The 16,771-nt window shown below is 59.8% G+C and overlaps 3 protein-coding genes and 3 non-coding genes across 6 annotated transcripts; 4 read left to right on the top strand and 2 right to left on the bottom strand.

Annotated features, from left to right (window-relative positions):
- Window positions 1-824: 824 nt before the first annotated feature.
- Window positions 825-916, top strand: D7B24_006271. Its single transcript has one exon. It is a non-coding gene; the product is annotated as a tRNA-Pro (tRNA).
- A 1,585-nt stretch (window positions 917-2,501) lies between these two features.
- D7B24_006270 lies at window positions 2,502-2,574 on the bottom strand. Its single transcript has one exon. It is a non-coding gene; the product is annotated as a tRNA-Arg (tRNA).
- Window positions 2,575-3,165: 591 nt separating this feature from the next.
- On the top strand, window positions 3,166-4,482 carry D7B24_006269 (uncharacterized protein; the record flags this gene model as incomplete). The annotated part of the gene is made up of 4 exons (XM_028640405.1): window positions 3,166-3,269; window positions 3,426-3,559; window positions 3,622-3,716; window positions 3,802-4,482. The coding sequence occupies 4 exons, from the start codon at window positions 3,166-3,168 to the stop codon at window positions 4,480-4,482; spliced, it is 1,014 nt and encodes a 337-aa protein (XP_028495392.1).
- A 5,206-nt stretch (window positions 4,483-9,688) lies between these two features.
- On the top strand, window positions 9,689-12,332 carry KNS1 (dual specificity protein kinase kns1; the record flags this gene model as incomplete). The annotated part of the gene is made up of 6 exons (XM_028640404.1): window positions 9,689-10,783; window positions 10,844-10,925; window positions 11,045-11,392; window positions 11,449-11,911; window positions 11,966-12,053; window positions 12,108-12,332. The coding sequence occupies 6 exons, from the start codon at window positions 9,689-9,691 to the stop codon at window positions 12,330-12,332; spliced, it is 2,301 nt and encodes a 766-aa protein (XP_028495391.1).
- A 1,046-nt stretch (window positions 12,333-13,378) lies between these two features.
- Window positions 13,379-15,231, top strand: D7B24_006267 (uncharacterized protein; the record flags this gene model as incomplete). Its single annotated transcript, XM_028640403.1, has 2 exons — window positions 13,379-14,336; window positions 14,405-15,231. The coding sequence occupies 2 exons, from the start codon at window positions 13,379-13,381 to the stop codon at window positions 15,229-15,231; spliced, it is 1,785 nt and encodes a 594-aa protein (XP_028495390.1).
- A 734-nt stretch (window positions 15,232-15,965) lies between these two features.
- D7B24_006266 lies at window positions 15,966-16,037 on the bottom strand. Its single transcript has one exon. It is a non-coding gene; the product is annotated as a tRNA-Arg (tRNA).
- Between the last annotated feature and the right edge of the window lie 734 nt (window positions 16,038-16,771).

Here is a 16,771-nt window from a genome sequence, read left to right as displayed (position 1 = left end):
ACACAGCGGATGAAAATAGAAGCCTCACGACTTGGAGTACTTGCCTGATCCCTATGCTCTCCGTTTGCCTCGGAGCATTGTCTACTACTAGCTGTGTTGCTGAGATTATGGTATGATAGGCAAACAGCCAAAGACACTGTCCACGTGTAAGCATGATGTGTTCTGAAAACCCGACGAGCAACGGTAAGCTTGCATACGGTGGGCTGTCAAGCACGCCGCGACGGGGTCCTGCGACTCGGTCCAGAATACGTCGATTCCTTATCTGACAGCAAAGAAATGAGGGCTTCCACCGCCATGACCGCGGCAGAAAGCTGAAGGCCGCAGCAAAACTTGCTTGCCCAACTTGGCAGCGTTGTCGGGCAGGCATCCTGTTCCTCGGTGCTAGCCAGTTGATGTTCGGCCTCTACTTGCATTATCTCGCATCTCGCTCCTTTTGATTATTGCTGCAAATGGCGTTTCCCCGATCGCCCTCCATGACTCTACAGCAGAGATTTGACGACATTCCTTGCGTTGGCTGAACAAGTATGCAGTGTCAGCCCAGATATCGCCTGGCTACTTCTCATCTACCAGAGCTTGATCAGGTCCTGCTCGCGGGGCTGGTGCTCGACAACCGGTACCATGGACAGTTTTCCACGAACATGTACATCTTCACAAGGAAAAGACCTCAAATGCCCGCGACCAGAGACATCTTGTCGCGATGGGATCTTGTCGCGATGGGGAGGACAAGTCTGTGGGTCGAGCTGACCCAGCCGTCATATACCGCACAATTTTCCCTGACTCCCATCGACCGGCCCCTGGTCCAACCAGGGATTTGTTCACAAAACGCGCCGTTGGTCTAGTGGTATGATTCTCGCTTAGGGTCACACCCTGAAGCATTGCTTGCGAGAGGTCCCGGGTTCAATCCCCGGATGGCGCCCAAACTTTTTGCCAATTCGGGCTCTGGTCGATCTATCGACTGTAGTACTCGAGATTCTTTTGAAGGAGGGGGATGCTGCGTCGGGAGAAGGTTTGTTTTGGCCCAGCGTTGTGAAGTTGTCTCTCCACTTGGTGGCAAGTCTGTCATGTCTCTCAGAATACACCCGTGCACATACTCACGATAGGATAGGTAGTGAGTGAAGAAGGCTCGCACTTTAAAGAACTTGTGTGTGGCCATCTATGGAAGGCCCGGATTTGCGAGGACATGTCTTTACCAGTGGTGGACGACACTTGCACGACCCTTGTCATCAGTCGCAACTAGGACCACGACCTGCACGAACAGGCCTTCAGGCTTCAGACCAGCCGTGGGCGAAGATGCTGTCGCGGTGCGGGCAGCGCTGCCCGCAGATTTGGCTGCATGGCGTCTTGTCATTTATCGTACCAGTCACGTCAACACCTTTCGCATTCATGAGACGGGGTGCCTCGAGAGCCCCTCTTCAGGCCGTTGGTCTGGCTCGCGCCGTGGGAACCATTCACCAGCAAGCATGTCTCTCAGAAACACCCGCACACATGCTCACCTCGCAGTGGATAGACCATCGAGGTGGATTGATAGTCCCCCACTGTCACTCCATCATGGCTTCTGCTGTCGATGCTGCCTGGCTTTGGACGTCCCAGCGGACGCACAACCGAACGTCCTCCGTGGTACTGCTTCCAGGTTCGGGTTGAGCCGATCCCCGGCCCCCCTCTCGGCCGCTCGCTGACACTGGCGAACAAATGCATGCAACGGACATAAGGCCGGGCATTCTCCTGGACGAGTGCTGCGTGACCAAGGCTGTGGGGAGCTGCTCGATCCGAACAAGACCGTCTCTCCTCGCCCCCTGGCCTCGCGCGTAAACTGGCAAGTGTTCCGGCTGAGCATCGTGCAGGGTGAATAGCAAGCACCGGAACCTGCAGACGTATACGTTATACGTACAGCTCATTTTGCTTGTAGGCAGTTTACGCGTGTAACGTGCCAAGCTACTGGGGCACTCTACCTTGATGTTTCCATGGGGTCGGGACCTTGACAAGTCGAGTGGGCCGACGGGGAACATTCTGTGTTATGCAGACCACGAACGTGCTACTTCGATGGCTGGGCTGTGTGTGCGTGGAGTAGAGGAGGTTTGTATCATTGGCTCTGACTCCTCCTCTGACTCTCCAGATGCTTGTCGACCACGCATCGCTGGCCCAGGCAGTGGGCTTCCACCACCAGCTGATGTTGATCATGCTATCGAACAGCAGGTACGTGCTCACTCGTTTGCCTTTGTTTGGGTAGCAGGGTGCAAGGCTAGAGACCAGAAGCAGCACAAGTGAAAAAGTGAATCATATTCCCAGGGCAATGCGTCATGGCCGATTCCTGCCCTCGACTGTGGATGTCGATGACAGGCATCACGGGCTCTGAAGCACCATCCCAGCCAAGTCACCTTCGAGTCGATGCAATGTAAAATATCATATCTTCTTGAAGCAAGCAAGCACTATTCTAACCAAAAAAGCATCAGATGCAGAAAGCCTGCCAAAGGGCAAAAGGAAAAAAAAGAAGGTACACAATTAGAGCTAGACGGGACTCGAACCCGCAATCGCTAGAGCCGAAATCTAGCGCGATACCAATTTCGCCACCAGCCCCCGTGGTTGCGGATCGGGGCTCGATGGGAGGGTACATGTACCTATCGTCAGCTCCGACCAGTGGCGCCATGAGCAGCATCTCCGAACGATGCATCCAAACTGTTGTTTGCCGGTCATTGATCACTTTCTTTGCTATCCTCACCATGGCCTACGCTGCAGATATGCACCCGTGTATCCAGCCGACGAGCGCCCACCTGGTTGCATCCAAAGAGGCACGCTCGGCTCGTTCCGACAGCCAGCAAAGGCCCCCAAACCTCCTCTTCCACCACCGACATCGGCTCCACAACGCGTGGGACCGTCTGCCGATTCTACCCACCCGCGTCCGCCCTCTGACTATCTACCTTACCTGAACAGAAAAGTCACATCACGAAGACCACCCCCCCTCGCCAGCGCAGACAACCGCCCTTCACGGACGCCAGCACGCGAAGCAGAGAGTGCCAGAGCAACGGTGACTCGACGAGGTCGTCTTCGTGCAAACCCCCCCGCCCACGTTCCTTCGCTTTGCACCCCCGCCGCCCACGACCCCAAGCCATTCCCATCTTCGTCCGAGTCATCCAAGCCTCGCACGCTCGCTCGCTCACCGCCCGTGCCATGTCCGCCTCGCTCCCCGGCAGCCGGCAGCTGCCCGCGTCGCAGCATGATCTGGATACCTACTGGGGACGCGTCAAGCACGCCGTGGGCCTGACGGATCCGAGGTGCGTACCTGTTGGTGGGAAGCTCCAGCAGCAGCCATTCAATTGGCAGTAGGATTGCCTGTCAATGGATTGGCGACCTGCCATTATGACAGGCCCGCCGCTGCCACACAAACAACACCAACACGAAACAAGACGCTGACGCCGTGGCCCTCACAGCACACTGCTCGTCAACAAGGCGGGCCTCGAGCACGCCAAGACGCTCCTGACCGACTACAAGGAGGGCAAGATCCAGCACATGACGCCCGAGCTGTGGCAGGCCAAGAAGATTGTCGACTCGACGCTGCACCCGGGTACGAGGGACCACCGCCCCGCGTTGCGAGACCATGGGCACTGACACGGAGACACTCTCTAGACACGGGCGAGGCCGTCTTCCTGCCCTTCCGCATGTCATCTTTCGTCCTCTCCAACCTGATCGTCACGGCGGGCATGCTCCAGCCCGGTCTCGGTGTAAGCAGAGCAACCTCTCCCACCTTCATCACGTCCCAACACACACACACACGGCGCGCTGACTTGTTTCTCCTCCCCCCCGCAGAACGGCGGCACTATCGCCTGGCAGGTCGTCAACCAGTCGCTGAACGTGGCCATCAACTCGGCCAACGCCAACAAGTCGTCGCCGCTGTCGTGGACCAAGATGGGCCAGTCGTACCTTGCCGCCGTGTCCGTGTCCTGCGGTGTGGCCGTCGGCCTGAACAACCTGGTGCCGCGCCTGCGCAACCTGACGCCGGCGACGCGCACGACGCTGACGCGCCTCGTGCCGTTCGCCGCCGTCGCCACGGCCGGCGCCCTCAACGTGCTGCTGATGCGCGGCGAGGAGATGCGCAAGGGCATCGACGTCTACCCCGTGCTGTCGGCGGCCCAGCGCGACGCCCTGCGCAGCGAGGGCCGCCAGGAGGAGAGCCTCGGCCGCAGCAAGGCGGCGGCGCGCATCGCCGTCGGCGAGACGGCCGTCAGCCGCGTCATCAACTCGACCCCCATCATGGTGCTGCCGCCGCTGCTCCTCGTCCGCCTGCAGCGCACCCAGTGGCTGCAGCAGCGCCCGCGCATGACCGTGCCGTTGAACCTGGCCCTCATCCTCGGCACGAGCTTCGCCGTGCTGCCGCTCGCGCTGGCCGTCTTCCCCCAGATGGAAAAGGTCACCGATGACAGGCTCGAGCCCGCGTTCCACGGACGCGGCGGCGTCGACGGCATGGTGACGTTCAACAGGGGCATCTAGGGGCGGGCTCGTCAATACAGAATCACAAAAGGGTTGCATGCTCGAGGCGTTTGGTGTTGTAGTAGACGTGGAATGGCAGTGAGCGAGCTCAGACACCAGAGGGGTCCGGGTTTTGACGCGAGACCGGCGGCCTTGTTTCACGCGCTTTTTCTGACTGCGCCGGGAGAGGAGAGGACGCTTTTTCTCACTGGCAAGAACCGGGATGATAGAGGACGCTTTTTCTCACTGGTAAGAACCGGGATGATAGAGGACGCTTTTTCTCACTGGCAAGAACCGGGATGATAGACGACGCTCTTCTTGCCTGGCAAGAAATCGGGATAGAAGAAACACACGCAGCAGGCCCCAGACAGGGCCATATCTCGTTGGCCTGCTCTTTCCCTTGCTGTGAATGCCCGTTCATCGTGTGCTCAATGCAGACCCGCGCGGTCTGCTCCACGCAGCCTCGCGGCAATCCAACAATACCTGGCAAGCCACTGGTCCTGGACGCTGCGTCCTGCCACATGCGACCTCGCATCTGGTCAAAGCAAGGCTGGCACGTCTTGTGCCTCCCACTGGCCGAGCGCGCACCTAGGCGGGGTTGAACTGCGCCGACCCTCCTTCTCATCGTTATTGTTAGGCCCAGGCACCGCTGCTGCTTTCGTGCCCAACGACACAGCCGGGCCCGTGAAGCAAGCATCCTCACCTTGCAAGACGTTGCTTGGGTGTTCGTAGCATGCGCCGCTGGTCACATGAGACTGGAACCGTGACGAGTGCATCGTGTTCATAGGGGTCTTTCCGTGACGCACTTAATCAGGCTCCGGCTCCGGGATGCTGGCCGTTTCGTCGCACCCTACTGTGCATTTTCTTGTTGAAGGGGCCCACGTTCGAACCTACAGAGATGCGTCGAGCCACCGCGTTCTACGCCTACGCCGGTGTTTGTGCAGCGCCGCACCACTTCCTCGGCACAGTACACAGTACGGTATCCCCACGACTTGTCCCAGCAGCGTCGAGGGACAGTCGTGGCTGACGCAGCGGGCCGTCTCGTGTTGAGATCTCGTCCCACAGGCTTTTCGTGATTCACGTTGAGTGCACTGGACCCCTGCTAGGCGTGCGTGACGAAGGCAAAGGGGGACTTGCCACCCTCCATCAGCCAAGACGGAGATGGAGGAGGGGGTGGACGGGCGGGCAACAGGAGACGGCGCCGGTAGACATCTCGGGCCTGAACAGTGAAGTCTCGACGGGACAACCATGGAATGCGCCGACGGGACGCCATGGAGTGCGCCGACGCGACACGCAAGTGAAGACCAGGAACAGGCTGGTGGGCCCCATTTCATCATCGCCCGGCGGAAAGGGCCCCAGCAGGCGATTCTTTCAGTGGACTTCCGGGTGCAAGTGGAAATGATCGGCTGCCTGTATCGCCAGGGTGAAACACGACTGCGAAAAGTGACAAGCAGGGCAGGCCGGTTCTCTGGGCGAAAGGCGAAAGGCGAAAGCGAAACGACTTGCCTCGAAGGTCACCGTTTGGCCATCACATTGCATATGTCTCTTCTCAAGCGTGCTGGTGACAGAAACGCATCCGCAGACGTCTTGATTTGGTGACGGGCCGACCAAGTGATGGAAGCGGCCTGGTGCCATTGGATCACCGCTCGCCCGTCAGTGCTTTGTATTCGGTTGCTGCGGAATTCACAGTCCCACCTGGCGCTCGATTCGCTAGCCCTTGGTGTTCACTTGCTATCCTGCACAGTCGGGCGGTGCAGTCGGAAGCATCGCCAGCGTGCTGAACCTGTTCTTCGCCGTCGTGCTCGTTCCATCACCCGCACGGCACGTATTGCCCTCGTCCCTGAGGCATCTTCGTCCTCGTCCCTGAGGCATCTTCGTCCTCGTCCCTGAGGCATCTTCGTCAGCGTTACCCTGATCACCAATGTGCCTCCCAACCAGAAACAATCGCCCGCTCGCCAGTCACCCCGAGACCTGGACACCCGCCCAGACCAGCCCTGCAGCGCCCCAATGACTGGCGTTCCCTGGGCACCAATAACGCCATGCAGGCACTCTAGAGCAAGGCCCACAGCGCCCTCTGAACCGAAGGCCGGGGTGGATCGACCCGAATGCTGGAGAGAGGGGTCTTAGGGTCCCATCGATACCGTCGCAGTGACTTCATCGTCTGACTCGGGGGGCGGCGACCGTGTGAGCCCGTGAGCATGGCCGTTTGAGACGCCAGGGATGTGATGGTCTGGGATACACTGAGCACGCGAGTGGGCGGCTGGAGAATGAGAATTGATCTCTCTCCGCCGTCGGTGCAGGGCAGACGGGCCTCTCCACGTCGTTTATCGCTGTAGGTCGCTGTAGGTGTGCCTTGAATGGTGTTTGTTGTGCCCTGCAGCATTCACGGGTCAGAGTGAAAGCCCGCGCGAGGCACGCCATGCCTCCGTCCCCCCATCGCACCACAGCCTGCATGGCGCCATTCTAGGGTGTGGTCGAACAGCGGCGGCGTGCGTCTGGCGGGAAACAGGACAGGGGGGGGGCCTAGTTTAGCCGCTGGGCGCCGTGCTGAGTGATCTGTTTCTTCGCTGGCCACGGAAGGCCGTCTTCGATACTGATGACGAGCCGCCTCGATAGTCGTAGCAGACGTATCGCTGCCTTTGCCGTCGAAGTCTTGAAAGGCAGATTTGAACAGCTGTCGTGTAGGAGAGCAGGGTCTCCAATTGTTGTACAGCATGGCCATGCACAGAACATTCCCAACAAAGTCAGAAGCGACGGTACCCATCCAAACGGGCTGAGAGAGGCCCGAGGAGCCAAAAGAGGGCCTCGCCACACACACACACACACACAGCCCACGGAAAGGAGGGGCGGGCGATCACGTGCACCAGCCATGGTTGTATCCAGAACAAAGCGGATGATGCCTTCTTCACGTCGACGGCCTCGTGGGTTTTTTCGTCTGGCGAGACCAGCCTGGTCTATTGGGGGGTTGTCTCAATCCATCAGAAGCATCAAGGACTAGGGAGGGACCTTCTGGCCATTGGCGAATTGTCGGGTTGAGGACCAGGAAGAAGCTCGCAGACAAGGGGAGAAAGAGGCGCGGCAACATGAATCGATGCAAGAAGCAAAGTTCAGGAGCGAGCGCGCCCAGCTGGAGGTGCGACGTCTCGACGTGACACACACTGTGTCTTGCGGTTCGAGGCATGGGCATTTGTGATCGGTGTTCCTCGCGTTCGTGGACATCAATGGAGCGCACGCAGTCCATGCCTTTGGTGATGTCTGAATTCGACGCAGCAGCTGACCAGGGCCGTCACCAGGATGCTGTTTGTCTGTCTGTCTTCGACGTGGAAAGACCACATGGTGATACCAGCCAAAGCCGAGGGTACTCTGACTCGCATCATCGACGTGCTGTACAGTGCAGACGGCGCGCGGTTGGAGGAGTGACGGCGAGGACGACAGGTGAATGGTTGAGCGTGTGCGTGTTGGCAGGCAAAAAATAAAGGGAGTAGAAGATCGGATGGGGAAAAGGCGGGCGGGCAGCGATAGCGCCTCGATGGATGAGGCAGTCGGCCCACTAGCGCCCGTCGACCTGGCTCGAATGACACTGTGACGGCGCCCGCTCCCAACGCTGCTTCTGGGGGTGTTTTGTCCACTCTGGCACGCTGTACATAGGTAGGGCTCTCGCTGTGGGAGGAGGTGTCACAGTGCCAGGCTTCGCAGGCTGTCCGTGGAGCTGTGGCGACCTCCACTCCACTGGTCCCGTTGCCGGGTGCCATTGGCCCCCTGCGCAACGGTCTTGACTTTGGTCTTCCCCTCTGTCTCCGTTCCCTTCCGTTACGCCAGGTCGAGGGTGAATGGAGGAAGGCTTGGAGTAGTGCGTGACACGTCAACAGCGACAAGAGAGCAAGGAGGGAATCCACGAAAGGACGGGAAAAGAATGAATCCATTCGCGGAATTGGAACACATCATGGAGGTTGCAATGGAATGAGGTGCCTTGCCTGGAGCATCGAGTCAAGGCCCCGCCCGTCCAAGCCTCCTCCTCCTCCTCCTCCACTACCAAGACCCAACCAAGTTGGACAAAACGGAACGGAAGGGAAAATGGCAGGCGGGCGGTGGTGGGTGGACACTTGGATGGGACAGCGAGGCGAGGTGGCCCGCTTGAGCCAAGTCTGGATCGGCGCCTACCCCGTTCTTTCGCTGCTGCCGTCACCGTACCATGTACAGCAGCACTGGCCAGGCGCACCCAGCTTCACTGTATCGTTCGCTGTGTTCATTCTCACGTCCGTATGGCACAGCGAGCGCAGTTCGCCTTTCGTGTACTTGCCGCTGCTCCGATGTGCGGCTGGGAGAACAGGTACCGGAAAAGACACGACAAAACACACCTGACCTCGTCCAGCCCTGGGCGCCTCTCGTTGTTGTCCTCTGTCCCTCCGAGTTGACCCTCCTGATGAACCTACCTGTCTAGGGAACCTAACCTAGGTACCTAACCTCGAGACCCTCCCCATCCTGTCAACAGCCCCCTCGTCACTTCTCCCTCTTTGTTGATCTCGAACCCCCCGTGCCTTGGTCATCATTCCGCGCCGACAACACGAGAGTCGATAGATACCGCATCACGCCAGCTGAGCGTCCCTCTCTGCCCACAAGTCAGCCGTCACACCCTACCTACCTTTTTTAAGGTACCTTACCTTACAAACGAACGAACGACGGGAACCCGGCACTGGCTGCACGTGCTGTGTCTCGTCGCCAGAGAACCCATGCCCTGAAGGACGGACCACCACAGCACGCGAGACTCCACTGTTGGCCTGAGGACAGCACTGGGGACACGGCACCGCCTGGTACCTGGGTACTCTGGTTGACCACCTTCAGCGCCTCCAGCGTGCCTCCAGCGTGCCTCCCGCCCACAGCCCCCCCCCCCCAGCCCGCAACCCACCAGCCGTAACCCACAGCCCACAAGCCCCCCCCCCCCCCCCCAGGCGACCGCGACCGGCAACCCTCCACCCAGCGCTGGCTTGGGCCGACCGTCGAAACACACACCTCACCTTGTCCAGGTCCTCCTCCACCTCCACCTCCACAGCCTGCCTTGCCTGTCTGGTCTGGCTTGGTCCGTCTTGTCTGTCTGCCTCTCCTTCCGTCACCCGATTCCTCCTTCTCTGCTTCTCCTCCTCCTTCAACAAGCCATCCCATCTCGCCTCGGTCTCTCGATCTGTTCGACACAACAGACTCGACGCTTCTGCCAGAGACGGGGAAAACCATGTCGACCCCAACCACAGCAACGGCCACGCTCCCACCGCACTCTCATTATCGTCACAACCATTATCCCTACGCCCACCATACCCATCCCCACGCCAGCCAGGCCTACCAGACCAGCACCCCCAGCGGCGGCCCTGCATCTTACCACCGCGCAGCGCCCACCGCGAGCAACCCTATCCTCCCCACCCCTTCCTCGACCGCCGCCTCGAGTACGACGACGACGACGACGACAACAACAACAGCTCGACTGCCTCCCATTCCCTATCCTGCGCCCGGCCAGATCGAGTACTCGACGGCCTCGCCGCCCGACATCAATAATCACGCGGCCGCCTCGCTGTCAAATGATGTAGCCCAGCCTGCATCCAACGCTGCCATTCCCAGATCTGCCGCTCACCACCACCACCACCATAACCACCATAACCACCACCACCACACGTCGAGACCCGCGCCCCGATCCGACGCCGCCTACAACACCAGCACCATGCCGACCACCACCACACATACCCAGTCGTCTGCTCAGCAGCCGTCGTCGGCGACGAGGAAGAGGCGGCGCTCCCAGGCCCCCGATTGGGACAAGTTCTACCAAAACGGGCTGCCCAAAGAGATCATTGTCATCGAGGACAGCCCGGAGCCTGGCCAGGCGCCCAATCATGGCGTCAAGGTCATCGCCACAGCTGCCGCGGCCGCTGTGAACGGCACCGCCGCCGCCAACGGTGCCGCCGCTCGCCATGTCGCCAAGCGTCGAAAGCGTGACGACGAACCCCAGCCGTACGACCCCATCTATCACAACAAGTACGCCGGCTCTCACGCACACACGCCGCAGAACCACTCGACCCCGAGTGGCTCCACCATTTCCACCGACAGGACCACCAGCTCGGCTCATCACACAACCGCCGCCACCTCGCTGTCGTCGTCGAACGGCTACCACGAAGACACCCAGGCCGGCCAAAAGAGGAAAAGAACCACCCGCCAGCAGCTCGCCCAAGAGGCGAAGAAGCGGGAGCTCGAGGCCCTCAGCGACACATGTCCCAGCTACAGGCCTCCGCCCTACCCTCCCAAGAAGGCGCCCGACGTCCATGTCCGCGTCATCCACGATGTGCGTCGCCTGCTCCTGCTCCTGCCACCGTTGGCTCCCGGCTAATCCGTCTTTCTGTAGCATCCCTATAACAAGAACAGCAAGGTCGACGACGACGACGGCCACTATGTCGTCGTCCCCGACGCCGACCTCACGGACAAATGTATGCATCTACCTCCTCAGGCACCTTCCTTCCCATGCACCTGCCTTCTCATGCACCTGCCTTCTCATGCATCTGCCTTCTCGGCCTTCTCTCGCCAGCCAGGCGCTAATCTCGCGCAGATCAAATGGTCCAGCTGTTGGGTCAGGGCACGTTTGGCAAAGTCGTCAAGGCCCGCGACCGTCGGAGGAACAAAATGGTCGCCATCAAGATCATTCGCTCCGTCCAAAAATACCGCGACGCCTCCCGCATCGAACTGCGTGTGCTGGCCACCCTCAAGGCCAACGACGACGAAAACCGCAACCGCTGTATTCATTTGCGGGACTGCTTCGACTTCCAGGGCCACATCTGCATTGTCATGGACCTGCTCGGCCAGAGTGTCTTTGATTTCCTCAAGGGCAACAACTTTGTGCCCTTCCCCAACAGCCAGATTCAAAGCTTCGCCCGTCAACTGTTCACCAGCGTGGCCTGTATGTTGTCTCCCTGCCGGGCTGTCGATGGCAAGGCTAACTCTCTCTCTCCGTAGTCCTCCATGATTTGAACCTCATCCACACGGATCTGAAGCCCGAGAACATTCTTCTCTGTGACAACACATATCAGACATTCACGTACAACAGGAAGATTCCCTCTTCGTCGTCGACCGTCAATCGACAAGCGAATCAGAGGAGGGTGCTCTTGGACACGGAGATTCGACTCATCGACTTTGGCTCTGCCACGTTCCAAGACGAGTACCATTCCTCCGTCGTGTCGACACGGCACTACCGCGCGCCCGAGATCATCCTGGGCCTCGGCTGGTCTTTCCCTTGCGACATTTGGAGCATCGGCTGCATCCTCGTCGAGTTCTTCACCGGCGACGCGCTCTTCCAGACGCACGATAACCTGGAGCACCTCGCCATGATGGAGATGGTCTGCGGTTCGAGGATCGACACGCATCTCGTCCAGTCGGTCAGCAAGATGGCCCAGAGGAGCGCAGGAAACCCTGCTGCCAAGTGCGTTTTTTTGTTTCGAAAGATCCCATCTTGTCCTGGCGCTGACGTCACTAGGTACTTTAAGCGGTCCAAGTTGGACTATCCCACGACAGACACTACGCGGGCGTCGAGGCGATTCGTCAAAGCCATGAAGCACCTGACGGTATGTATATGAGGCGCGCACGACACGTCGACCCAGCTTGCTGACGCGCTGCAGGAAATCATCCCGTCCAACAACACGTTCTTCCGGAACTTTTTGGACTTGCTGCGAAAGATCTTCATCTACGACCCGGCGCACCGCATCACGGCGAAGGAAGCCCTGAACCATCCGTGGTTCAAGGAGCCGGCGCAACCCGACGACGGCACAGAGGCGGCTAAGATTCGCCTGGAGCGGACGAGGATGGAGCAAGAGATTGCTCGCCTGCCCCACATGCACGCGTGACGGACCCGGCTGATGAACCACGACACTATACTTATGATCTCGGCGTTGAGGGCCTCGGAGTTCCGGATTGTACAGCGGCGGGGAGGCGCAGACCAGGACTGGCATGTCAGAGTGGCCGTTATACCAAGCATGCACCCACACATGCAGCCTGCTTTTTGGCTTCCTCCGATCGGATGCCACGCCCATCGATGGAGTGGGCTGTTCCGCCAGAGAGGAAGCGACGGAAAGGAGGATGGGTTTCTATACAGCGGACTTGGGGTGAAGCCGACCAACGTGCTGCACACACGCAGACGCCACTGGCAGTCGACCACGTCCGACGAAATACACCCTTTCACCATTGGCCTGATGTGCCCAGCGATGTTTTCTTTTTTGCCCGAGGTACCGATGGAGCGATGAACAGAGAAGCCTGCCGTGACCCAGCGCTACTGGAACAGCCTCAAGCGTAATGATGCTCATTGTCCCTGTGGAGAGCTAGATGTTGTACGTTATACCAGGCAATCATGAGGTATTCCAGTCACTGTTCAGCAACAAAGCCCTTGTGCAAACTGACGCGACATCGGACTGTCTCGAGACTCCAACACGCCTTGCCTACCTCCTACACTCTGCACACTCCCAATGTGCGCCTGCCAACTGCCGCCTTTGATCGTTTAGGGAATAGTCGTCACGCAGAGAATTTGTTGCTCCGTGGAGGACCATGCTTTGTGATTCGAGGGGCCGCCGACCATTTGACACCAAGACGTTGACAGCCCTTGTCCCTTCACAAAGACCGCGCAATGCCTGGGGCATGTTGTTCTGCTCGGCACGGCGTCAGGCATCGACGCGTCGCGCGCATGCTTGGTGTTTCTCGACAGGCTGGGTGGCCGATCCTCCGCCTGGTGTTCTCGAGCACTCGTCTTGAGCGCTGGTCTTTCTGCTGCCTTATAAGGCTTCCTGTCTCTTCGAGACAGAGGAGGAGGATTCGAACCACTAGGAGATGCACAGTGTCTGTCTGAAGGATCATTGAAAGCATACCAACGTGACCGCCAACGCGTAACGACGAGCCCACCATGACTGACCACCACATCGAAGACTTTCCCGTCCGCGCGGTGCAGAAGCTGACTGCCATGCTCACGCTCCCGCCCCAACACGGGCTCGTTCGGCCGACGGCCGGCTGGCAGGCCAGCCAGAGCGAAGCCGTCGCCAACCTCCCCCAGAGCTGCCGGCGTCCGCCCATCGAGGGCGCCAACCCCATCAAGCTCCTCAAGCGAGGGCTCATGAAAATGTCGGAGAAGCACTCACTCCCCCTGGTCCCCGACGCCGCCGTCCTGTGCCAGGCGCACAAGGAGCTCCACCCCTGGCGCATGCGCAGCCTCTTCCTGCTGCTCGCCTCCGAGTGCGGCATCCGGTCGGACCGCATCCGCCGGCACCAGGGCTTCGACGGCATCCCGCCGGCGCAGGACGTCCAGGACTTTGTGTACCGCATGACGTCGATCGCCGGCCTGTGGATCGCGCCCGCCGACTTTGCGGCCCGCTTCGGGTTCCAGCCCGACGTGCTGCGGCCGCTCCGGTCGGGCTGCGAGGCCTGCATGCTGGCCGTCGTCGGCGCACGCGCGCAGCTGCTCGTCGACCTGCGCGCCAACATGCTGGCGCGCTCGAAACGGGGCCACGAGCCGGCCTTCTTGCGCTTCGTCGACGCCTGGATCGAGTGGTTCGGCGACGATGCGAGCGCCGTCTTTGCCGAGAGCCAGGCGCTGTCGGACCAGTTGCGGTCGATCCGTCGCGAGATGGGCCGCCGCCGCCGCGCGAAGAGGCGGCGTGCGCGACGCGAGGGGCGACGGCCTGACGAGGGCGGCGGCGGCGGCGGCAGCCAGAGGCGACGCGAGGACGAGACCACGCCCGAAGGGTACTCGCTGCCACGGCCGCCGCGGCCGTCGGACACGGCGAGGACGGCGCTCACGTGCACCGGCGACGTGCCCCCGTTTCCGGAGGCGCGCATGACGGGCGCCCGGCACGGCTACGAATCAGGTGAGTTGAGCACGCCGCCCCTGTCTGTCGTGCCGTCGAGCACTTCGGAGCCGGACTGGTTCGTGCAGGATCGTCGCAGGTCGCAGGCCAGCCACGACGTCGAGCCCCCGAGCCCACGGGCAACGCGTTCGCCGAGCGCGCGCACCGACGCGCAGACGACGAAGACGAAGACGAAGACGAAGACGACGGCGGCGACGACGAGGCCGGCCCCGCATGGGCCAGCCAGGTCGGAAGCTACTACTTCGCCACGGACAACCACCCGGGCGCCCGCGCCGCCTGGGGCCAACCCGGCGGCAGCGCATCCGCCGACGCGATCCACCCGGCCTTCCAGGGCGCCCTCGCCGCGCCGTCTTCGGGCCCCGTTTCGGAAGCCGCGGCCTCGACAGCGTCCCGCCGTGTGCCGACCGAGTGGACGGACGTCACGGTGCGCACGCAACGCAGCCGCGTCTCGACCGTCGCAGGCCTCACGCGCGACGCCGTGGCTCCGGATGCCGCTCCGCGCGCGGGCCGCGACGACGTGTCGGCGCTGCGCCGCCAGCTCGAGCAGGTGAGTCTCCAGACGGGCGCGTCGCCGGCGCCGTACGCGTCGAGCAGCGGCTACTCGACCGGCACGGGCGGCGCGGGCGGGCAGGAGAGGGAGCCGCCGGGGCGGACGAGGAGGAGGCGGGGCTCCTCGGCCGGGGACGAGTTGGCCAGTCGCCGGAACCACTTTCCTCCGCCTCCTGCGTCGCGGCGGCGGACCGTGTCGGAGGTGAGCGAGGCGACGGAGGGGACCGTGTTTGCCATGTTCATCCGGCATCATGATGAGGTGCGGCCGGGGGACTCCATCTCGACGGTCGGCGGTGGCGGGCGTCGGGCTGGGGGGCTCGGGGGGTTGACGCGGAGTGGAAGGTGAGTTGTGTTGGTTTCCTGAGGCGTCTTGGCATGTTGTGGTTCATTTGACGTGTGATGCTGCTGCTGGCTGACTTCGATCGTGCGTCAGAGCCGCTCTTCATATTCATGAGCAGGTCTCATGCTGTAGAAATGGGAGAAAGAGAGGATAGGGAAAACAATTGAAAAGCTGTGGGGAATTTTGAGTCGCTACTGTGATTGAATATGGTGAGCATCATTAAGTGAGTATGATAAGCTGCGTCGAGTGAGAACATGCTTGAGGACCTGGCCTGGCACTAGACCAGGGCAATTCAGACATCTGCTGCAGTTGTTCTTTAAGTTTAAACCGGTGGGTGCTAGCCATGTCGCTGTCTTCACTTCAGCTGCTGATATCATGTGGTTTTACGTCTCGCGAGTGAAGGTCCATGAGTTTTTCCCACTCCACCTGAGACAGTCAGAAGAATCCGTGCCACATTCTTCATTTCAGGAGCTCTCGGGTTCACAGGAGCCAAATATCATCACGCCAATGCAACATTTTGGACAATCACTCGACCCAAGGCAAAATCGCGTCGACCATGAATGAACAAGACCTCAGCAACAACCACTCTTGCAACACTCGAGTAAATTAGTCAGCTAGAAAGCCACGCTCCGTGTGCATGCTGCACATGTTTCAGCATTGGAACGTGACGTCATTTGAGTTGTGTGGACAAAAAAACGTGTTGAAGCTCAACTATCACGAGAACTTCAAAAAGAACAGTTAGATCTGAACGGGACTCGAACCCGCAATCGCTAGAGCCGAAATCTAGCGCGATACCATTTCGCCATCAGACCGGCGGCTGCTGTTTGTTGACAAAGAGCAAAGGAATGAGGGATATATTGTCTTGAGTGGTGCGCAGGGATCGGTAGCTTTGCCGACTGGGCTAGTCCGGGCCACCCCAATCCCCACAATGTGAGACAAACTCAGGTCAGCATGGCCCGTGCCAGTGCGAGTGCACAGTAAGTTAGGCTCAGCCAAGCCTCGGGACCACCTCACAAAGGTTGTTCCTTGGCTTGAGCTTACCGCATATCAAGATGACATCTTGAGGCGAAGGAACACGATGTCACGTGAACTGTCATGCTTCACGGCATCAAGCTTATGTAATCCACTCACCAGTCTTGGCTTTCGTTGCAGACGTCGTGTACTTGGGTCACCACAATGTCGTAGCATAGCCAGGATGATGCTCACTTGCTATCCCAAGAGTCGATTGATGGTACCCACAATGCCGGGTTGGTTGATACACCACCTCATGGTTATTCTGCACTGTGAGAATGTTATGGGACATTGAAATTTTGCGGTGCTGATGGCCAAGCACATTCCGCCGAACGCACCTCTCAAGACATAGCATCTCTTAACATGTTGCTGAACATGGTTGCGAACATGATTATGCAGACAACTTCAGGACTTTTATTACTCATCGTCATTATAATTGATGCCCATTGATGGCAATAACTGGTATGTACAGTCTCTGGACATTAACCTGCCCCCAGCCATACATGCCCACTATTGATGATACCATGTCTCGGTA

Source organism: Verticillium nonalfalfae (genome assembly GCF_003724135.2).
Source record: "Verticillium nonalfalfae strain VnAa140/NRRL 66861 chromosome Unknown scaffold_43, whole genome shotgun sequence".
Classification (NCBI taxonomy): Eukaryota; Fungi; Ascomycota; class Sordariomycetes; order Glomerellales; family Plectosphaerellaceae; genus Verticillium; species Verticillium nonalfalfae.
The sequence above is the reverse complement of the archived record's forward strand: the minus strand, read 5'-3'. Positions and strand labels throughout refer to the sequence as shown.